Source organism: Mustela nigripes, chromosome 3 (genome assembly GCF_022355385.1).
Source record: "Mustela nigripes isolate SB6536 chromosome 3, MUSNIG.SB6536, whole genome shotgun sequence".
In the NCBI taxonomy this organism is placed as follows: domain Eukaryota; kingdom Metazoa; phylum Chordata; class Mammalia; order Carnivora; family Mustelidae; genus Mustela; species Mustela nigripes.
Genome location: NC_081559.1, coordinates 61,881,952 through 61,906,657, shown reverse-complemented (window position 1 = coordinate 61,906,657; position 24,706 = coordinate 61,881,952). Strand labels below are relative to the sequence as shown.

The 24,706-nt window shown below is 37.2% G+C and overlaps 1 protein-coding gene across 3 annotated transcripts in view; it reads left to right on the top strand.

Moving 5' to 3' along the window:
* LOC132013801 (sodium channel protein type 1 subunit alpha) overlaps positions 1-24,706 on the top strand; it is a 123,728-nt gene that overhangs the window by 75,621 nt on the left and 23,401 nt on the right. For all 3 annotated transcript variants that reach the window (XM_059394109.1, XM_059394111.1, XM_059394110.1), the window contains 2 exons: positions 20,482-20,602; positions 22,903-23,057. In XM_059394109.1, coding sequence (XP_059250092.1) covers positions 20,482-20,602; positions 22,903-23,057 — 276 coding nt within the window. The remainder of the gene's footprint in view (positions 1-20,481; positions 20,603-22,902; positions 23,058-24,706) is intronic.

The following is a 24,706-nucleotide window of genomic DNA, read 5'->3' as shown; positions in this document are numbered from 1 at the left end:
TCTTGATTGGATTATTTGTTCTTTGGGTGTTGAGTTTGCTAAGCTCTTTATAGATTTTGGACACTAGACCTTTATCTGATATGTCATTTGCAAATAACTTCTCCCATTCTGTCAGTTGTCTTTTGGTTTTGTTAACTGTTTCCTTTGCTGTGCAAAAGCTTTTGATCTTGATGAAATCCCAATAGTTCATTTTTGCCCTTACTTCCCTTGCCTTTGGCAATGTTCCTAGGAAGAAGTTGCTGTGGCTGAGGTCAAAGAAGTTGCTGCCTATGTTCTCCTCAAGGATTTTCATGGATTCCTTTCTCACATTGAGGTCCTTCATCCATTCTGAGTCTATTTTCGTATGTGGTGTAAGGAAATGGTCCAATTTCATTTTTCTGCATGTAGCTGTCCAATTTTCCCAACACCATTTATTGAAGAGGCTGTCTTTTGTCCATTGGACATTTTTCCTGCTTTGTCGAAGACTAGTTGACCATAGGTTTGAGGGTCTATTTCTGGACTCTGTTCTGTTCCATTGATCTATGTGTCTGTTTTTGTGCCAGTACTATACTGTCTTGATGATGACAGCTTTGTAACAGAGCTTGAAGTCTGGAATTGGGATGGCTACCAACTTTGGCTTTCTTTTTCAATATTCCTCTGGCTATTTGAGGTCTTTTCTGGTTCCATGTAAATTTTAGGATTATTTTTTCCATTTCTTTGAAAAAAATGGTGAGATTTTGATAGGGATTGCATTAAATGTATGGATTGCTTTAGGTAGCATAGACATTTTCACAATATTTGTTCTTCCAATCCATGAGCATGGAACATTTTTCCATTTCTTTGTGTCTTCCTCAATTTCTTTCATGAGTACTTTGTAGTTTTCTGAGTATAGATTCTTTGCCTCTTTGGTTAGGTTTATTCCTAGGTATCTTATGATTTGGGGTACAATTGTAAATGGGATTGACTCCTTAATTTCTCTCTCTTCTGTCTTGTTGTTGGTGTAGAGAAATGCAACTGATTTCTGTGCATTGATTTTATATCCTGACACTTTACTGAATTCCTGTACAAGTTCTAGCAGTTTTGGAGTGGAGTCTTTTGGGTTTTCCACATATAGTATCATATCATCTGCCAAGAGTGATAGTTTGACTTCTTTGCTGATTTGGATGTCTTTAATTTCTTTTTGTTGTCTGATTGCTGAGGCTAGGACTGCTAGTACTATGTTGAATAGCAGTGGTGATAACGGACATCCCTGCCGTGTTCCTGACCTTAGCAGAAAAGCTCTCAGTTTTTCTCCATTGAGAATGATATTTGCCGTGGGTTTTTCATAGATGGCTTTGATAATATTGAGGTATGTGCCCCCTATCCCTACACTTTGAAGAGTTTTGATCAGGAAGGGATGCTGTACTTTGTCAAATGCTTTTTCAGCATCTATTGAGAGTATCATATGGCTCTTGTTCTTTCTTTTATTAATTATTAATGTATTGTATCAATTAATTGATTTGCGGATGTTGAACCAACCTTGCAGCCCTGGAATAAATCCCAGTCGTGGTGAATAATCCTTTTAATGTAGTGTTGGATCCTATTGGTTAGTATTTTGGTTAGAATTTTTGCATCTGTGTTCATTAAGGCTATTGGTCTGTAATTCTCTTTTTTATGAGATCCTTGTCTGGTTTTGGGATCAAGGTGATGCTGGCCTCATAAAATGAGTTTGGAAGTTTTCCTTTCATTTCTATTTTTTGGAACAGTTTCAGGAGAATAGGAATTAATTCTCCTTTAAATGTTTGGTAGGATTCCCCCGGGAAGCCATCTTGCCCTGGGCTCTTATTTGTTTGGAGATTTTTGATGACTGCTTCAGTCTCCTTACTGGTTATGGGTCTATTCAGGTTTTCTATTTCTTCCTGGTTCAGTTGTGGTAGTTTATATGTCTCTAGAAATATATCCATTTCTTCCAGATTGTCGAATTTGTTGGCGTACAGTTACTCATAGTATGTTCTTATAATTGTTTGTATTTCTTTAGTGTTGGTGATCTCTTCTCTTTCATTCATGATTTTATTTATTTGGGTCTTTTCTCTTTTCTTTTTGGTAAGTCTGGCCAGGCGTTTATCAATCTTACTAATTCTTTCAAAGAACCAGCTCCTAGTTTTGTTGATTTGTTCTATTGCGTTTGTTTGTTTGTTTTTTCTATTTCATTGATCTCTGCTCTGATCTTTATGATTTCTCCTCTCCTGCTGGGTTTAGGCTTTCTTTGTTGTTCTTTCTCCAGCTCCTTTAGGAGTAGGATTAGGTTGTGTACTTGAGACCTTTCTGGTTTCTTGAGAAAGGCTTGTACCGCTATATATTTTCCTCTCAGGACTGCCTTTGCTGTGTCCCACAGATTTTGACCATTGTGTTTTCATTATCATTTGTTTCCATGAATTTTTTCAATTCTTCTTTAATTTGAATTTTAATTCTTCTTTAATTCTTTAGAAGGATGCTGTTTAGATTTCATGTATTTGGGTTCTTTCCTAATTTCCTCTTGTGATTGAGTTCTAGCTTCAGAGCATTGTGGTCTGAAAATATGCAGGGAATGATCCCAATCTTTTGATATTGGTCGAGACCTGATTTATGGCCCAGGATGTGATCTATTCTGGAGAATGTTCCATGTGCACTAGAGAAGAATGTGTATTCTGTTGCTTTAGGATGGAATGTTCTGAACATAACTGTGATGTCCATCTGGTCCAGTGTGTCATTTAAGGCCTTTATTTCCTTGTTGATCTTTTGCTTGAATCATCTGTCCATTTCAGTGAGGGGAGTGTTAAAGTCCCCTACTATTATTGTATTATTGTCGATGTGTTTCTTTGATTTTGTTATTAATTGACTTATATAGTTGGCTGTTCCTATGTTAGTGGCATAGATATTTAAAATTGTTAGAACTTCTTGTTGGACAGACCGTTTGAGTATGGTATAGTGTCCTTCCTCATCTCTTATTATAGTATTTGGCTTAAAGAACCCAAATACATGAAATCTAAACAGCATCCTTCTAAAGAATTAAAGAAGAATTAAAATTCATCTCTTATTATAGTATTTGGCTAATTGATCTGATATAAGGATTGCCACCCCAGCTTTCTTTTGATGTCCATTAGCATGGTAAACTGTTTTCTCCTCACTTTACATCTCCCCTCACTTTACATCTGGAGGTGTCTTTGGGTCTAAAATGAGTTTCTTGTAGACACATATTGATGGGTTTGGTTTCTTTTATCCATTCTGATACCCTGTGTCTTTTGATTGGGGCTTTTAGCCCATTAACATTCAGGGTAACTATTGAGAGATATGAATTTAGTGCCATTGAATTGCCTGTAAGGTGACTATTACTGTATATTGTCTCTGTTCCTTTCTGGTCTACTACTTTTAAGCTCTCTCTTTGCTTAGAGGACCCCTTTCAATATTTCCTGTGGAGTTGGTTTGGTGTTTGCAAATTCTTTCAGTTTTTGTTTGTCCTGGAAGCTTTTTATCTCTCCTTCTATTTTCAATGATAGCATAGCTGGATATAGTATTCTCGGCTGCATGTTTTTCTCGTTTAGTGCTCTGAATATATCATGCCAGTTCTTTCTGGCCTGCCAGGTCTCTGTGGATAAGTCTGCTGCCAATCTAATATTTTTTACCATTTTGTGTTACAGACTTCTTGTCCCGGGCTGCTTTCAGGATTTTCTCTTTGTCGCTAAGACTTGTAAATTTTACTATTTTACTATTAGGTAAATTTTACTATTAGGTAAATTTTACTAATGTTGTTTCATCTTATGGTGTCACTTATCTCTCAAATTCTCCCCTCGTGGCCCAGTAGCTGTTTGTCCCTCTTTTGTTCAGCTTCTTTATTCTCTGTCATTTGGTCTTCTATATTGCTAATTCTTTCTTCTGCCTCATTTATCCTAGCAGTGAGAGCCTCCTCTTTTTATTGCACCTCATTAATAGCTTTTTAAATTTCAACTTGGTTAGACTTTAGTTCTTTTATTTCTCCCAAAAGGGTTTTTATATCTCCCGAGAGGGTTTCTCTAATATCTTCCATGCCTTTTTCAAGCCCGGCTAGAACCTTGAGAATCATCATTCTGAACACTAGATCTGACATATTACCAATGTCTGTATTGATTAGGTCCCTAGTCTTCGGTACTGCCTCTTGTTCATTTTTTTGTGTGTGTGGGGAATTTTTCTGCCTTGTCATTTTGTTCAGATAAGAGTATATGAAGGAGCAACTAAAATACTAAAAGGGTGTCAATGACCCCAGGAAAATACCCTTTAACCAAATCAGAAGAGATCCCAAATCGTGTGTTGGGGGGGGGGGGGGAAAAAAAAAAGGTTAAAAAAAAAAAAAAAAAAGAAACAATTTAAAAAAGAAAACGAATAAAGAAAAAATATAAAAAAGAAAAAAATATATATATATATATTAGATAAACTAGTTAAAAAGCATTAAAAAAGAAAAGGGTAAATGTTAAAAAATATTTAGCAGAAGAGGAAAAAAATAGAAAAAGAAAAATATTAAATTAACTGCAAGACTAAAGAATCATGGGGAGAAAGCCATGAGTTCCATGCTTTGCTTTCTCCTCCTCTGGAATTCCGCTGCTCTCCTTGGTTGAACCTGCACTCCTTGGTTGGTGAACTTGGTCCTGGCTGGATTTCTTGTTGACCTTCTGGGGGAGGGGCCTGTTGTATGGATTCTCAAGTGTCTTTGCCCCAGGTGGAATTGCACTGCCCTTACCAGGGGCCGGGCTGAGTAATCAGCTCGGGTTTGCTTTCAGGAGCTTTTGTTCCCTGAATGAAAATGGCGGCCTCCCAGTCTCCGGCCCAGAGGAGCTGAGACTCCTCAGTCCGCCCTTAGAGAATAGCGCCCAATTACTCCCATCTCCCTGGCCTCTGGCTGCGCTCCAAGCTCACCAAGCCTGCCACTGGTTCAAGGTAACCCCCAGCTGAGATCTCACTCCTCGGCTCTGTCTCTGTAGCTGGCTTCCCCATTCTAATACCTGCAAACTCTGCGACACTCAGACACCCTCCCTGCGGGACCTGGGGCCACGCTGACCCTGCGTGGGCCTCACCCCGGTTTAGCCTCTGGAGCTATGTCCCTCTGCGGAATAGACTTTTAAAAGTCCTGAATTAGTGCTCCCTTGCTCCGCCGCTTGCCAGGTGCCTGCCCCCTCCCCTCCACGGTCTATCTTCCCGTAGCTTTGGATTCACTTCTCCGCCAGTCCTACCTTTCAGAAAGTGGTTGATTTTCTGTTTCTAGAATTTCTTCTCTTCAATCTCCCGTTGGATTTGTAGGTGTTTGCAATCTTTAGATAAGCTATCTAGCTGATCTTCTGCTACCTGATGTAGTCTCAGCCTGCTACTTCTCCGCCATCCTGACTCCTATATATGCAGATTTTTGACTGCACAGGGGTCGGCAGCCTCCACACCTCCACATTGTTCAAGGGCCAACTGTATATATATTTAGATTTTAGAAAGATAACTTTCAACTTTTAAATATGAATTTCCATGTTGGGACATACCTTATTGACTCACAGTGTTACCTGCCATGGGTTCTGCTAACCTGTTCCATTTGTATTTGTTAATGTTTCCATGCCTGGATTTCAATAATGAGCCTTATCTATAATGGATCATTATTGAAATTATGTCAATGCCTTGGGTTAAAGTTATAAATGGTCATTGTTTCTTATCCATTATCTAAGCATTTGTTTTTAGACATGTAAACCCATAATTATAGTGTTATTCATAATAGATTATTCTCTGGAACCAGACACTGTGTTTTATGATTCCATTTTAGCCACATACCAAGTGGCCTTACCTGACTATCCAGTCCTCAAATCTCATCTCAAAAATGAGGATAAAATCACCTACTTCATACTTCCTGTGGAGTATAAAATGAGTCAATAAATGTGAAGTAGTTATCATAGAAGCTGAAAAATTATAAATATTTAATAAATTGCCATTATTATTATTATTATTACTAGTAGCATTCCCAACACTCTGTTGGCCAGTGTTTTCTTGTAAGAATTACTAGTAACATATTCCACTGTTAGTCCTTTTGTGTTGTCTGACTTCTGCCCTTTGTAATGAATTGCTTTACAGGTTTATCTGGAAAAGTGACAGATTTTGTATTTTCTGTTTCATTTTTAAACTGTCTCATTAAATTCTTGATACGGTAAACTCCTTGAAGAAGTTAGGAAACTTTATTTCTAAAGAGCATTCCAGTCAGAAAGAATAAATATACAGAAACCTAAAGACATGGCACAACAGGATATGTTTATAAACAGGATGTGTTTTAGGGATATAAAGTCACAGGAGGTGAAGCTATAGGAGTATACAAGGAGCAGACTGCCTCAGTTTCCAGAAAACAAATAACAGACTGCAAATGAAGAGACATATAAAAGGGAGACCTATATTTGTTTTGCCTGCCCCATGAAGTGCACACTTATGCACCACTGTCCCCCATTCCAGGAAAAATCCTTGGGCTATCTTTCCATACTTGTCCCATGTTTGTCCCCAAATGCAGGAAAGGCATTGCATGGGTCAAATTCAACACTTATGTAACTCCCTGCAGACTACAACCCACTAAGTATATTCAAATAACCTAAGGAATTGTTTTTAAAACCTTATAGAGTTTCTTGACTCATGCAGTAGTAAGAATAATAGATCAGTTAGAAATCAGGGTTTCCACTGAAAATTAATAATAAGGAATGGTGGCTTAGACAGATTCTGAAGAGCTTTAAAAATTAGAAAATAAGTTTCTTTGGTTAAAGATTATATTTTACATAATTTTAGTCTTCTGAGGCCAACTGCAGTGTTGGGCACAAATATGTGCTCAGTAGCTTTTTGAGTTTTGGTTGATTTCTTTGAAGAACTAGTCTAAAAGTCTGGTGGCCTTAACTCTAGTGGGCAAGTCACTAACTCTGTATTATTCCATTTCCTAATTTGTAAAAGGGGTTCAACTGTCCTCTGGTGCTGGTAGGAGCATTATGAGGATTCAAAAGTTCTTTGGAAGTTCAAAGTGCTCAAAAACATAAGGTGTTAGCAGCACAATTACTACTATAATTCTGTCTGCATCAGTATTTTTAAATAAATTGAGTGGTTAAACTTACACCTTTTTGGAATAAAATAATATATTACTAAGCTAGTTAGGGGAAAAGTATACTTATTTTTGCAATGAGTGAGCCCCAAAATGAGTAAAAATGTTATTTGGATCTTTGTAATTCAGGTCATGCTAATAACAGACATCATCTGTTGAGTTTGTTTAACCATAGGAAAACGCTATTCGTAGGATTTTAGATGCATTTTCTTACTCAGTCTTCATACCAATGGAGAGATTATTCTATTTTTTGGATAAGGTCATTCAATGCAGCATTTAAGTAGCTTGCCACTTGCACAAATTGTAAGGACTGATCCTGGACTAGAAGAATTCAGGCAGTTGGCAACACTGTCTATGTTCTTGATTATTACACTAAATCTCCTTAACAGTGTCTGAAAAAATGTTTTCTTTGGTTTTACTTTAAAATTAATGATATTGTTTATTGAAGTACTAAGAAGAGGTATCCATGATAGAGCTGGTCTTAAATGCCAAGACCTTTCCACTGGGCACAAGTTAATGGCATAGCCACAAGTGTCTGAGTCCTCTCCCTTGGTCCTGGATGGTCCTTTTCCTTCAGCACTGGCCTGAAGGGTAAACCAATCTGCTTCTGCATCCCATACTGACCTATGGAGATCTACTTCTAATTATAGAGCATTCATCCTCTTGAACTATGATTGCTCCAAGCTGTGTTTTAGGAAGATGCACTTCTGAATTTAATGCTACCTGGAAGAATCTTCTAAATCATTTGGAAGCACTTCTGTAGTTGCATAGTTAGCTTATGAAGTCTTTGGAACAGGTGAAACACTAACCAGGTCTCACTCACTTTAAGGCCACAGTGAGAACAAAATGTTTATAAGTGAAGATTTACTTCTAGACTCCTATGTTCCCTCTCAATTATAACATCTATGTTAAAATAATAGTTATTTGCTGCTTTATGAATATTCTTTTATTTAATACTTTTACATTTACTGTATTTGGGATAAAGAACATATGACAATTCCCAACCAAAGCATATACTGCTCAGTAAACTTAATGTATACTACCACAGAAAGGTCTACGGAGAATGCCTTATGTGAACAATGCTCAGCTTTTAAATGTAGCTGAGAGGGATTAGTCCATTTCATTTACCAAAGTATAGCCTGCCTTCATCATGGAACCTAGCATAGAGTAGGTGCTCAGTAAATACCTGTTAAATAAAGAAATAAGAATAGGGAGTTTCTGGTTAATCTGGAGTCAAAATGGATATGTATGAAGATTTTTGCAAATATCCCAACTCATGAACACCATGATAACATAATTTTCCCCACTGAAAAACATCGTATAACGTATCTAGGGATGTTAAAAGTCTCTGGGAGATAGATGTGTATGCCCCCAACTGTTCCTTCTGTACGGTCTCTTAAAAAATCCTCATGGTCTCTGATGCAGCAACTATTGCCTCCACCCTGTGTTACACTTTCTCCTGCAGAAGCCCTTCCCACAAACTCACATAAAAGGAGAAGACTCCCATCCTAAAATAAAATAAAATCATGTATATTTTAAATGTTCCTTTGATCTCATCTCTTCCTTGAGTTTCTGTCCTTGAATTCATTGCCAATCTTTAAAAGATAGATTAGATTATACTCACTGCCTTCCCATTTTCCACTGCTCAGTCACCTTCAAATATCTCCTTTCTGGTTTCTTCCCCTACCTTTGTCTTTTCAAATATCATTGATGTTCTCTTATTTGCCAAGTTCAGTGACCCTATCTCACTTGATTGTCTGCAATATTTCCTAATTCTTTAAGCTCTGTCATTCCCCGGCCTCCAAAAATCCAGGCTACTTTCCTCCCAACCATACAAGCTCACAAGTAGCTTATGAGAAGCTTGGATTCATTCTTAACCTCTCTAATAGGAAGGCCCTCGTCATATTTACTGCCAAATCTGTGGGTTTTATCTCCTAAATCCATCTCCATTCTTGACCTCCCACTTCCTGTCATATTATTTCATCTGTATCACTAGAATTACCCTCTGAAACACATTTCCATGGGAGGAAAAAAGGCAGTCTTAAATATATCATGAGCAATTGGACAGCCTTGATCAGATTCATTTCATCAGTCTAATTCCCCATGACTCAGCTCAGTTCTAGTCACACTGCTCCATGAAATTTCTGTCCTTGGACTCCAATGTTTCTTGTTTGAAATTACCTTCTTCTTCTTGCCATTCTCTGCAAAATCTAACAAAACAAAATGACCTTTGAATCAATATTCAAGACTTTGTCCATGTACTCACTCCATAAAAATGTATTATTGTTCTGATGCTCACTATAGCAAATAACTCTTAATTCTGGAAAGCCCTCTAGATTTCCCCCAACTAGAATTAATGGCTGCATACAATGAAAGGTATGCATTGCACTCTATTTCTCTGTTGTGTATCTGTCTACCCTACTTGCTAATCTTGTGAGCAACTCGAGAATAAGAACTGTAGTGATACATATCTTTGTACTTCTAGTAACTTCCACAGTACCTGGCACAAATGAGGTGCTGGGTCAGTGTTAATTAGCATCATGTAAGTCAGTGACATGTTTCGTGTTACCAGTCCTACCTTCTGAAAGCATGCAGATGAAGTAATTGAACAATTATTCCTAATAATTGAACAATTATTCCTAATAATAATAATTCCTAATTGACTATTCCTAAGTTATGTTAAGTAAGCAGTTTGCTTTTAGATGCAGCTTCTCTCTGGGGAGGGGGCAGGGAGGAGAGAAGAAGGAAAAGAAAAGAAAACACTCAGAATTTTCATATAATTCCCTGACAGATGTTCATGGAGCACTTGGTAGAGTCCCATCTGGACATTGGTTGGGTGTGTCCCTTCCAGCTCTTGACTATTTCCTTATTCTGAGCTATAGTTTGTCAGGGCCCTGATTTTTATGAGATGGTAACGATGCTATATGAGAAGTGCTACCATCTAACCAGTGGATACTCAAACTCCTTCTTCCTTACATCTGATTGATTGCCAGGTACTGCCAACTTGATGCATCTTTGTCTCCTCTGCATCTCCACCAGCTCCACACAATGGCAGACCTCCGTCATCTCAGATTTAACTGCTGCAACCTTCACAAATGTTCCCTCTCACTGCTCTACTCCCTACATAATAAGTGGTCTCTTTAAAAGGCAAATCTGGTTGTAGCTCACCCCTCTTTCAGGAGTTGCCCCATGCTGGCAGTCTATACTACTTACCACGGCCTACAAGTCCTTGCAAAAATTGACCATCCTCAACCTTTCCAGCCTCACATAGTGTTCGCCATCTCTCCCCATCCAAGCACACTGATCTTTTGTTTCCTAAAATTCCCCATGCTTTGTCAGGTTCTGATTCTTATACCCATTCTCTCCATACAGAATATCCTTTTTTTTTTTTTTTAATTTTACTTATTCATTTGACAGACAGAGATCATAAGTGGATGGAGAGGCAGGCAGAGAGAGAGGAGGAAGCATGCTCCTTGCTGAGCCGAGAGCCCAATACGGGGCTCAGTTGTTGGGCCCTGAGATCACAACCCAAGCCAAAGGCGGAGGCTTTAACCCACTGAGCCACCCAGGCTCCATTCTTATGCCATCCTCTCCCCCTGCTCAAACCCCACCCAACTCATCCTTCTCTTCCCAAGTGTTACTTTCTTCTACCTTCCCTTCTTAGACTGAGTTAGGTGCTGCTCTCAAGATACCCTGTGCTAACTCAATGACAATGAGTGACAACTGTTTGCTCATGTGTATCTTCCATCTGACTGTGAATGCTTTGAGGGCAGGTACTAGGTCTATTATCTTCACTATTTTCTTTTTCAAGTCCTAATCCTGTTGTTGTACATGGACGGATACTTTTGGCAGTTGATAAGGTCAAATACTAGCAATTACACATATTACAATCTATATATAATACTGTTATGAAGCTTATTACCATTTATAGGATAAGCACGTGGAATTTTCCACATGCTGTCTTGTTTGATCCTTGTAACAATCCATGTGACATAAGAACAATTTTACAAATTAGAAACTAAAGCTTAAGGAGGTGAAGATAATTGCTAAAAGTTCATAAAACCACTAATTATGATTCAAACCCAGTCTTGTCTGACTCAAAACAGAACTTTTAACCCTTTCATTATAGTTACATAGATCCTCCAGTCAGTAGATACTTATTAAATATTTGTAAAATGTTATCATTTATGATGAAAAATTAATGTCAAAAGAACACTAAGACTCTATGCCCATTTTGGCAAAATGAATTAAAAACAGTGGAAAATACTCATTGGATTTACAACTTTGATTCCTAGCTTGGGAATTTTAAATGCAATTTTGCAGACTTTTTTAATTTTTAACTTATTTGCATTATGATAATTTTCTGTTGGTCCAATATATGATGAGAGGTTCTATTTCTTTTATATTTAATGATAAATACAAAATTCATGTCTGACATACTTTAAAGCAGAATTCAGAGTGTATTACAGCTGTATTCCTTCACTTTCCCTTTTACCTTGGTGAAGTGTTTGACTAACACTAGATTTCACAATTATAAGAACAAGTTAATATTTCGTAAATATGAATAATGCACTGGAGACTTCCCTTCCAACCTACAACTTGATGAAGAAATGATCTGGGTTTTAGGAATGTTGTGGGAATTAATGAGTTAATATTTAACTTTTCCAGCCAGTCTGTGAAAATGCTAAATCTCAGTACAGTGTATTTTTCTTTGATATTATATTGTTGCTTTGTTGAGAGTCTTAAATAAGGGTCATTTAAATTTTTAATATGCTAGTGTACACCAGAAATATTTACTCATATATAATGTACACGATAAAATATTAATACTAATATTTTTGATATAGAGCATCTCATTTATATATGATTTAAAATATATATAACAACATAAAATGCCCACCTTTAAAATAATACATGCCTAGCATTAAAAATAAGTGTTTTGGGGGTGCCTGCCTGGGTGGCTTAGTCAGATCAACATCTAACTCTTGATTTGACTCAGGTCATGATTTCAGGGCCGTGAAATGAAACCGCTGCATTGGACTCAGAGTCTGCTTAAGATTCTCTCTCTCCCTCTCCTTCTGCCTCTCCCCATGCTCTCTCTCTCTCTCTCAAATAAATATATCTTTAAAAATAAGTTTTTTTCGGGCATCTGGGTGTCTCAGTGAGTTAAAGCCTCTACCCTCAGCTCAGGTCATGGTCCCAGGGTCCTGGCATCAAGCCCTGCTTCGGGCTCTCTGCTCAGCGGGGAGCCTGCTTCCCTCTCTCTCTCTTTCTCTCTGTCTGCCTCTCTGCCTACTTGTGATTTCTTTCAAATAAATAAATAAATAATATTTTTAAAAATAATTATTTTTCAAAAATAAAAAGATACATATGCATGTGTACATGCATACACATATTCTGTATCCTTTTGACCCTTAAATTCATTTACATTTTAATAAAGTTATCACTTATTATAACTTGAACTATTAAACCCTATAATTAAGCTTCCTGTAGGAAATGAAGTCTAAAATAAAGGCATAAACATCTTGACATCAAGTCAGAGAATAAAAACCATTTAGTCATTTACTCTTAAAAAATATTATGGAGTATTTTATTTGCTGTGCTTTGTTTTGCTTCACCCTCAAGGTCAAAATCATTTGCTATAGTAAAGAACATTTTTTAAAAGCAAGAAATGTTGCATAAATCCACTGAGGAGGAACATTTTTTAAAAGCAAGAAATGCTGCATAAATCCACTGTAGTTATTAAGTGGTTATTGAATGCCCTGCAGTACAAGACAATATGAATGCCTTAGATATGATGTGGTCATATCTCAGCTCACTTATTAAGTCATCCTGCAAAAAATACATGAATAGTACAGGTCAATATAGGATTTAGCTTGAGAGTCATGTGTGAACATACACATAGTTTCAAATGAACTAACTCACTGGAAATTAATTTGATTAATGACTTAAATATGAAAATCAATTTTAAAATAGTCTATTACTCTCAAAAACTAATTGTGAGAACCAATGATAAATTATTTGGGTGGCAAATTTCAAAGTAAAATTAAACTTGAATTTAAAAACAAAAAAGGAAGAATTCATTGGCCTTCTTGGTTTTTTAAAAAAGATTTTATTTATTTATTTGAGAGACAGAATGAGTGAAAGAAAGAGCATTTGAGCCGGGGCGGGGGGGGGGGGGGGGGGAAGGGGGGGGGGGAGGGAGAGGGAAGGGAGATGTAGAAGCAGATATGGGGCTAGATCCAAGGACCCTGGGATCATTACCTGAATGGAAGGCAGACACTTAATCAACTGAGCCACCTAGGTGCCCCACCTTATTGGTTTTTAAATCAACAAATGTACTTGTTTAAGAATATTCTAGTTTCTCTGTTATCCAATTTTCTAAGTATTTTATTAGAGATAAGTTCTTACCACATATCTGAAAGTCTTTGCTTTTCCTCTTTGAGTAATTGTGTTATTATTCCAATGAAATAAAGAATTCAGAGACATATCATCTTTGATTTCAACAATGAAAAATATAAGAATATATTGATAAAAGTACATAAAAATGGTTGTGAATGTTTTAATACCATTCTCATAGCTTTGATAAACAAAATAAAGAAAAATCAAGTAAGGACACTGATAATTTGAATAATATAAATAATAAAAGGGAATGTCATGAATATACACATATTATCTCAAAATTTATACATGCAAAAAACTATTATTTTCAAGGGCCTGTGTACATATTTATATAAATTAACAATGTACTGGATAGTAAAATAAACTTCAACAAACTCAAAATAGAAGATATCATATAGGGTTATTATCTAATCACAATACAAGTAAGCTAGAAGTCAATAGTAAAATGAAAGAAAAAGTTCTAACCATTTGAAAATTAAGAAATTCCTTCCTAAACAAATACTGGGTTAAGGAGCACATAAAATATGTAAGTAGTTATTTGGAAAATAAAAACATTTTCTGTCAGAATCTGTGGAATAGCACCAAACAGACATTGAATGTCTTAATATTGACAAGAATGATCAAAAAGGAATGAGGGGGTGCCTGGGTGGCTCAGTCAGTTAAGCTTCTGACTGAGGTCCTATTCTCAGGGTCCTACAATGGAACCCCAAGTCCAGCCCCTAGTATGAACCCCACATGGGGCTCTGCCCTCAGAGGGGACTCTGCTTCCTCCCCTGCTCCTCACCCTGCTGATTGCACACTCTCTCTCTTTCTTTCTCTCAAATAAATAAATTAAACTTAAAAAAAAAAAAAAGAATGAAAGAACATGACAAAAAAGAACTTAGTTTGAGATATTGGAAATTAAACAAAATGAAGGAAATATAAGTAGAGAAATTGATGAATTTTCAGTGTAGCAGTTGATACTAGGATAGCAGGTGGTTCTTAGAAAAGAAAACCAATAAAATACACAGACTTTGGTATAATTGGCAAGATCCTAAGATGACACCAAAGATAACACCTTTGTGTAATCCCCACCCCTGAGCGCAGTTGAAGCCTGTGGCAATGATGAGATGTCATCCTGTGCTTATGTTATTATGTTATGTCTATGGCCAAAGGGAGATTATCCTGGGTGAGCCTGACCTAATCAGAGGAAACATTTCAGAGTAGTTTTCTCCCAGTGGTCCCATAAGTGTAACTGAGAGAGAGAGAGAGAGATGTTCAGGCGGCTCAGAAGAAAGACTGCATACGAGAGCTTATGGGGCAAGGGACTGTGGTGGTCTCTAATGGTTCAAGGCCATGAGCTAGCAGGACAGTAGGGGCTTCAGTCTTACAACTGCAAGAAAATGAACTCAACCATCAGGTTCATGGATCCTAAGCCTCAGATGGGAACTGTGGTCCCAGCCAACACCTTAGCTGTATCCCAGTGAGACCCTGAGTACAGAATCTATGTAGTGCCAGACTTCTGACCTACAGAAACGGTGAGATAATAAACTGGTTTTGTTTTGAGCCATTAAGTTTGTGGCAATTTGATACCCAGCAGGAGAGAATTAATTTTTTTGGCAAATATTACATGTTAAGGAAACTCAAATGACTTTCGTTTCTAAAGCGCAATTGAAGTGTGATAAGAACACAAACAATCCACTAGAAAAATAGCCAAAAGACGGGGACAATTGACAGAAGAAAACATAATTGAGATGAACCTTAAAATGATTAACCTTAATTTTAATAAATTAACATTAAAGTAACCATAAAGTACTTTGTACATTACACTTTGGCCAATAAAAAGGGGGGAAAAAAGCAGCAAAGGAAAAGGAAAGAAAGCCCAGATAAATAAGGCATTATGCTGATGAAGGGTTTCTGTGAGACAGAGACTTAACACAAATCTCAGAATATAATATCTCCTAAATGTTTAGTGAGTAAATGAATATTGGACATAGAGCTAGTAGGGAAATTAACTTAAAAGCCTGGTTATACGTGAGTGGTTTCTCTGTATCCAAGGTGGGAGTAGGTATTACTTTTGCTTCTCCCATCCTTGGCCAGAGATGATCAAGGATTTTTCTAGACATAGACCCAGCACCTATGACTCAGTGCACACCTCCCAGCCATACCCACCCTGAGCTTTTATTGCCTTATCTCTTCCTGAGTCTGGGTTTGTCCCTGCATGACCTTCCTATCATTTTCTTGTTTTTCTCCCTAAAGATTTTATTTATTTATTTGACATAGTAAGAGCAAGGGAAGGAACACAAGCAGGGGGAGTGGGAGAGGGAGAAGCAGTTTTCCCTCTGAGCAGGGAGCCCGATGCAGGGCTCCATCCCATGACCCCGGGATCATGACCTAAACCGAAGGCAGATACCTAAGGACTGAGCCACCCAAGTGCCCTGCCTTCTTACCATTTTCTTTTCTTTTTCCTTTTTTCTTACCATTTTCAATGTCACATCTCTCCTGTGCCATGTCAAATCCTAAAAGACTATGAGTTGTAGAACATTACGTTACATTACAACAGGAACTTGCCTCGTCGGCCTTCATCTTTCTCCCAGGCTTGAAGTCTTGTCTCCAAGGAACACAGGTTGGAAATCTGTCTTCTGTAATAAGGACAGATACTCACCTTTTCTTGCAAGATAAATATTAAACATTTACATGATTCTTGATTGAGAATTTAACAGTACAATTCATCATCTGCAAAAAGTTTCTTTAAAAGTACATCAATGACTAAATGACTAAGCATGCAGTGTTTTTACATACAACTTGTAAGAATCAAATGCTTGTGTCCTCTCTTGTTTTTATTAGAAAGGTCTTGGTGCCCTTATTTATTAACTTTGTTTGTATTTTAATCGATTTCTAATACATTGATTATTTAGTTCATTAATTTCAAACTTATTAACGTTCTTTATTTAGCTCATCAATCCAAACCCTTTTTGCCTCCCAGGGATGGCCTATGCATCCTTCAGCTCAGTCATTTCTGCATCTGTTTTATTTTAGCTGTTTTTCTTTTCTCTTACACTGATACTCATGTATTTACATCATGTGGGAAAAGCGCTGACATTTCTTTCTGGTTAGAGTATGTTTTGTTTTGTTTTGTTTTGTTTATTTTTTTAAGCAGGAATGAACAAAATTTAAGTCACTTTATCTGCCATTATTATGGCTTGAACGTTGGGGCAAGTTTCCCTGACTGGCATGAGAATTAGGGTCTATCCCGCCATGAGATGGCTTCCCAGGGTTTCCTGGCAAAATGTTGATTTAAGGGGGCACCTGGGTGGCTCAGTGGGTTAAAGCCTCTGCCTTCAGCTCCAGTCATGATCCTAGGGTCCTGGGATCGATCCTGCATCAGGCTCTCTGCTCAGTGGGGAGCCTGCTTCCTCCCCTGTCTCTGCCTGCCTCTCTGCCTACTTGTGATCTCTATCAAATAAATAAAATCTTTTTTTAAAAAATGTTGATTTAGGAAGTTATGTAAGCCAAAGAGGAATAGTATTTTTTAATCTAATTTGTGATCATGTTCCACTCCCAAAAGGTATACAAATTCCTTCTAGATCCCAGACATTAAATGGCTTCATTTTGAAAAATGATAGATACTTACATAAAAATGTAACTTGAGGCCTCTTGTCCCAGCATGCGTTCCTTGTTGGCAGTTCTGCACATCACTGTGGCGTGACCCATACCTGTAACTTATCAACTACGATTTCTAGTTTAGGTTTTCTCCAAAGAGGTCAGAGATCTTAAGAACCTTATAAAGCAACCTGAATTAGGCATTCTTCCAGAAATGCATATACCCAGGCCCTCTCCCCCCGCCCTTTTTTTTTTAGCAATTATTCATGACCAATTTTATGACAGATATTTTTTCATGTGTATGTATATGTGTGGGGAATTTGCCTCCATTAAATTTATACCATGATTTCAATTTAGTTTTTATGGATATAACAAAACCATCTTTTTACTCATTTTATCAACTTATGTAAAAGTGAATTAATAATTACAGTAATTTAAAGTAGTACACTGATTTGAAAACAAACATAACTTCTTCTTTTTTAAAAGATTTTATTTATTTATTTGACAGAAAGAGATCACAAATAGACAGAGCAGCAGGCAGAGAGAGAGAGAGGGAAGCAGGCTCCCTGCCAGGATCGATCCCAGGATCCAGACATCATGACCTGAGCTGAAGGCAGAGGCTTAACCCACTGAGCCACCCAGGCGCCCCAGACATGACTTATTCTTGATAAGCAAACAACTCACTTGGTGAAAGCAGAAATGCACAGGTGTGATAGAAGGTAGCCCATCATTTGAGTGGTTTTAGCACACCAAGAGCATGGGTCATTGTGTTCTTACAGAGAACGTGCCAACCACTGTTCCTGCAGTAAGTCAATTAGAATAGAGGTAGGTTAGATAAAAAGCAGTATGTGCCCAAAGGGTGGGGCAGATAAAGTGGGGAAGGGGGTTTAGATGAGAGTGATTATTATTCTTCCACAATGATGGGCAAAAATCACCACTGTGAGCAAGAAGTTCACCTTGGTTAAAACACAACTTCTGTGAAGGATAGAATCAGGAGATTTAGTTGGAGTGCTAAGTGAAGACAAAACAAAACAAAACAAAACAAAAGCTTCATTTGGCAATAATATATGAAACAGAGGTATTCATTCACCAAATAGGAATTTTGAAGGTGAGACTGAGAGACAGGTTATTTCAAAGGTAGAATTTAACAAATTTGACTTTAGATTACTGTCAATATTAGAAAACAGTAAGAACAAAGGAGAGTTTGAGTCTGTTTGCTCAAAGAATGATATTGCAAACAACCAGCATCAAACTTGGCTAAAGGAGGGGCGCCTGGGTGGCTCAGTAGGTTAGGCCTGCCTTTGGCTCAGGTCGTGGTCTCAGGGTCCTTGGATTGAACTCGGCATCAGGCTCTCTGCTCGGCGGGAAGCCTGCTTCCCTCTCTGTCTCTGCCTGCCTCTCTGCCTGCTTGTGATCTCTCTCTCTCTCTGTCAAATAAATAAATAAAATCTTAAAAAAGAAAAAAAAAATACAGCCACCAAAATGTTTAAAAAAAAAAAAGAAAGAAAACTTGGTTAAAGGAATAGGTTAGGATAGGGAAAAAAAAGTCATGACTGAGAGCATGTTGAGTCTGAGTAACATTAGGCACATCTTTACTTTCTTACAGTAGTTCAGGCAGACTGTAGAAATATACTTGTATTGCTTGAGAAGTATTTGGAAATTAATTTGTAAGCATGTGTGGGGTCACTTGTCTATACCTAGTTAATGGCAACATTTTACCAAGTTGGATATACAGAAGAATAGCTGATGTTCAAGAATATTCCTAAGAATAAAGTTTGATATATTGGCAATAGCACTCTCATCTGTAGAAAATTGGAACTAGTTAGACCTGGAGTAATTCTGTGAATATAAAAAATGTAGCAATTTATTTTATCATTATCCACGCAAGACACATCAGAGGAGGATATTTATGGAGGCAATCAGGAGGCATTTGATAAAATTGATTCATATTATTTTAGGTTCACATCTTTTTACCTTTGTTTTAAAATTTTATTTATTTATTTGACAGAGAGTGCAAGAGCAGAAACACAAACAGGGCGAGTAGGAGAGGGAGAAGCAGGCTTCCTGCTGAGCAAGGAGCCTGAGGTGGGGGTCGATCCCAGGACCCTGGGATCATGACCCGAGCCGAAGGCAGAGGCTTACCTTAATATTCATAGTGGCTGATTGGAAATCTGAAATCTAGGTGACTAATAATGGTACTTAGGAATGGATACTAAGTTTGATATGGAGGCTGATATTTGGTACCATACCTGAAGAACTGTGGTAAACAAAAGGTGAATTTGTCCAAAATTTTTAAAGACTTCCCAAGTATTACTTTGAGAAATCTCCCTGTGAGCTGGGTGCTATACGTAAGCGATGAATCACTGAATTGTACTCCTGAAACCAATATTACACTAGATGTTAACTAAAATTTAAATAAAAACTTGAAATAAAACAACCAAAATTTCCCCGTGATTTGAAGTAAAACTATATAAAAAGGGGTTTTATTATTGCTTGCACACAAGTTACTATTGTGACATTTGCTTTATAACAAATATGTAATTAGTTTGGCAGAATTACTGTAAACAAAAATTAAATAGAACTCGTGTCTACAGCTACCAAAGAGCTAGCTTATTGCAGTTGATGAAACAATTTCTATGAAGATACTGAATATTTATATTATACAAAATTCCATGGTTTGTGGTGTGAATAGGTGTCTTTGCTTTTTGTTTTTCACTTCAAGATCGAATTCTAGATTCTCTTCACTTGTTAGACTAAACTTGCTATTTTTTCCAATGGATTATTTTCAGTTTTAAATTGACAGAAAAAATGGTAAGAGAGTCAGTATATTGTTTTAGAAACAGTGTGATTGCCCAGAAGACAGAGCATGGACTTTGGGCTCAGGAGTAATTCTCTCAAATATTGGCTTTCTCATTTACTGGTTATATGATGTTAGACAAATTACGTAACCTGGCTGACCCCTAGCTCCCTCATCTGCAAAATGAGAACAATTACACTAACTTTCCTTCCCCCTCACCCTCCCTCTTGGGGCTTCTCTAATTCAGTGGTTGGCTTAGTACCAGTTCTGGATGACCATTTGTAACTTCATAATGTATTTTGGTGAGAATTTTCACATCTGTGTTCATCAAAGATATTGGTCTGTAGTTCTCTTTTTTGATGGGATCCTTGTCTGGTTTTGGGATCAAGGTGATGCTGGTCTCATAATGTAACAATCTGATTTCACATGAAAATTGTGAGTAATGGAAAAGGAGAGAACACAGACAATTTCCTTATTTCCCTTTCTTATTCAACCCTCTTTTCTTCAAACTTAAAATCTCTTCATTTCAAGGAGAATCCAGACTCAGTTCATAGCACCAATTCTTCTTTTTTCTAAACTATTTGTTACTGAAATTAAAGAGCTGTACTTTTTATGTCTACCTCATGCCCAGAAACTTAATGAAAGCAGTAGCTCCTCGGAAGGCAGCACTGTAGACATTGGTGCACCTGCAGAAGAACAGCCTGTAGTGGAACCTGAGGAAACCCTTGAACCTGAAGCCTGTTTCACTGAAGGTAAGAAAATGGCCTTTATGTTAATCTTGGAATGGAATAGAACATTTAGTAGATATATGTCAGTGACCTCCAATATGCTAACAGTTTTAAAATCTGTGGTTATTTTTTGTTAACTCTACCCATTGTGTATAAAGATCACAAACATGGAGAAAACTATTTTTAACGTAATCAAAACTAGTAATTTGTATTTTTAAAAATAAAATCGTGATTTCACAAGGAGTGGCATCTTAAATACTAATCATAATTCTCATACACAGAATTTGCCTTAAAAATAACTTTCTGGAGGTGCCTGGGTGGCTCAGTGGGTTAAAGCCTCTGCCTTCAGCTCAGGTCATGATCCCAGGGTCCTGGGAGGGAGCCCTGCATGGGGCTCTCTGCTCAGCGGGGAACCTGCTTCCCCCACACCCACCGCCTGCTTCTTTGTCTACTTGTGATCTCTGTCTGTCAAATAAATAAATAAAATCTTAAAAAAAAATAACTTTCTAGGATGCCTGGGTGGCTCAGTCAATTAAGCGTCTGCCTTAGGCTCAGGTCATGATCTCAGGGTCCTGGGATCTAGTCCCCCATACGGCTCCTTGCTCGGCTGGGAGCCTGCTTCTCTCTCTGCCTCTTCCTGCTACTCTGCCTGCTTGTGCTCTCTCTCTTTCTCTCTGACAAATAAATAAATAAATAAATAAGATCTTAAAAAAAAAAAAAAAAAACCTTTCTGACTACTAAAGTTAAATGACTGGCAAATATAAACTGTATTTTTTAGCAAGATCCTCATTTTCCAAAGCTTATTGGACAAAGCAGGAAATAAACACAGCCCCATACCCAATACCTGAACAGAACCTATTTGAGCCTGGCACAATATGGACAATTGTTTTAAGAGGTTTGTTTTCCCCATGATCAGCATTTCCCATGGTCGGATTTTCTCAGGATTTTGAGTTTTGAAGATATGAATATATTTGCATTTTCTCTACTCAGTGATCTCTTCTTCATAGGCCTGATATATATTGTCTCCCTCTATTTCCCAGTATAAATTCCACACATCACTCAAGGTCCTTCTCAAAAGTACCTTCATCTGATCGTGGTGGAAGCAAGCCTATCAGTCCTTACTATTCCTCTCAACAGCTATTAGTAAACATACCCATTTACTTCATTTGATAACTTTTTGTATATTATCTCAGGAGAGCTCTTCTTTTTCTGTTTTGAACTATTGTATGTATTTTACTGTCTTGTTTCCTCTGTCCTTTCCTTCCTTCCCTTTTCCCTCTTCTTCCAGAACACTTGACTTTTTCTTTTTTTTCTTTTGTGTTTTTTGAGGGTCTTTTGGGCAGCGGGGTGGTGGGGGGGGGTTAGGGTTGTTTTGTTTTGTTTTGCCCTGAGGTGGGCTTCCTGAGTTTATATATATTTTTGAAAACAAGAGGGCGCCTGGGTGGCTCAGTGGGTTAAGCCGCTGCCTTCGGCTCAGGTCATGATCTCAGGGTCCTGGGATCGAGTCCCACATCGGGCTCTCTGCTCGGCGGGGAGCCTACTTCCTCCTCTCTCTCTCTCTGCCTGCCTCTCTGCTTACTTGTGATCTCTCTCTGTCAAATAAATAAATAAATCTTAAAAAAAAAAAAAAAAGAAAGAAAACAAGAATTTAAGGTTCTTGATGGCAAGGTCCATGTGCTGTACCTTTTTTCTTTTTGCCTTAAAAAAATGTTATTTGTATCCTCCATGGTGCTTACAGTGGTAATCACGGATGGTTTGAATGAGTAAAAGCAGTATTAAGGAAGGTAATGACAAATCAAAGCAAAGCCAAGCAATCCCATTTTAATGGACAAAATTAATTTAGAAACTTATATGAGCTCTTCTAGAAACACCACAAGAAAACAAAACAGTAACAAACCCAGCATTGTTGGGGGAGATCTACATCATTATTCCTTAATCTCTTTAAAAGGGAAGTTTGCTCTTTATCACTAATCTCATTTTGAACTCCTCTAGAGTGACTTCAACAGAGAGCAGTAGCATGACATAGTACAGGGCAAAGCTACCTTACATTTGTTTGTACTTTACAGAGTTCTTTTTTGGACAAGAAGAGTCAAGGCAGAAAAAGCAGGTAGTATTAGCCAGTGAACTGTTTAAGGGAGGCTGGATAATTTTCACAGCCTCATACAGCTAATGAATGTGCTGTTACTACTCCAGGCTTAGAGAGTTACCCTAGCAAGATGGAGATGGTAATTGTAGTGAGAAGATGAATCAGGGACATGCTAAAGAGTATTCCTGAAGCAGCAGAAGTCACTTCATCTACTCCTGTTTGAACACTATACTTGCAGGCTGTGTACAAAGATTTAAATGTTGTCAAATCAGTGTGGAAGAAGGGAGGGGGAAACAATGGTGGAACCTGAGAAGAACGTGTTTCCGAATAGTTGAACACAACTGGTTTGAGACCTTCATTGTCTTCATGATTCTGCTTAGTAGTGGTGCACTGGTAAGTGACTATTAAGCAAAAGTGGTACAATATTAAGTTTACGATAATCTAATACTAATGACTTATTAATCCTTTCTATTACATTGTTTTAGTATTCAATGCATTTTCTTCCCCCAAACCCTCATCCTGCATCCATTTTCATTTTCATGATGTCAACTATTAACTCTGATAAGCCTCGTTATCTCTACTTAGGACTTCTTCCTTAAATATATATACATCTCTAAATCCATCCATCCATCCATCCATCCATCCATTCATGCACTTACTACCCACCCATCCACCCCCTCACTCTTCTGTCTCTAACACATTTTGCATTACCTCCACATCCTATCTTCCAGATTATAGACTTAATGTTTTAACTATGCATTTCTGGATTTATTTCTACTATGTACACATACAGTTCCTAATAAATTATTTATTAAATTTTGCTTATTATGTAACCTAGAAAATTTGTCCCTCCCGCTTATTCATTGTAACTAGAGAATACAAATATTCAATTACCCACATTTTAAGAAGGTAAGAATGACAACTCAGTGTAGTTAATGGAAATCCTGTGATGGAGTATATGTAACTTCTGGATTCTGAGGAATATTGCTTCTGAATGGTATTGTTATTACCTCTTTATGGACAGTCAATAAGTCCTTAGGGACCACTTCTCTGTCCTTTTTAAATTGTGTCCACTATTATGCTACTCAGGAAACAAGGAATATGAATATTGGTAACAAAAAATATTGGGCAGCATGCCTAAGTGATTCATTTAAAGATTGCTTTCTCTTTTTACATCGAATTAATTTATATTTGTATGAAAATCACTTACAAACATATAAAGCATAACATATAGATAACATTTTAGAGAAACACTGACACAAATATACTTAAGCTATAAGACAGATAGATAGGTGACAGACAAAATGAGCTTATCCAATTGAAATACAATCACTTAAGTTTCTTTAATGTACATTTATAATTAGAACTATATTTATGAATTAGTTTGACTTGTTTAGGAAACAGTTCTTGATGTCACATCCTCATGGTGCTACCCCAACTTTTCCTTTTATGTCATTTCTTTTGCTTTCTCCTGTTGATTTTTTGCCATAAAAAAGCGGTTGAAGCAATAAAAAAAATGGAGGTTTGTATTTTTCATAAACCAGAAGTTATAAATAAGCCTATATTTCCCATATTTCTCTGATGACATAAACTTTCTCTGCATGCCACTTTATGCAAGAAATAGTCTTTTGTCTCTGAAACAAATGTGAGACTTAGATGCAAAGTAAAAACAGAAGTTCATACATAGTATTAGTAGAATACATATCATAATCTAAATGAAATATATTTCTATCTTATCATTGTCATACCATATCTCTGCTGAGAAATATAAACTATCAACAAAATGAAGGGGAGAGAAGGGGAAAATGAGGCCAACTATACAGTAAAATTCAACAATGTGAGGATTGATTATAACTTCTACTTTATGAAAAATATAAACCTCCATTTTTTATTGTTTCAACCTCTTTTTTATGGCAAAAAATCAACAGGAGAAAGCAAAAGAAATGACAAAAGGAAAAGTTGGGGTAACACCATCAGGATATGACATCAAGAACTGTTGCCTAAACAAGTCAAACTAATTCATAAAAACTATGCTTTTACCT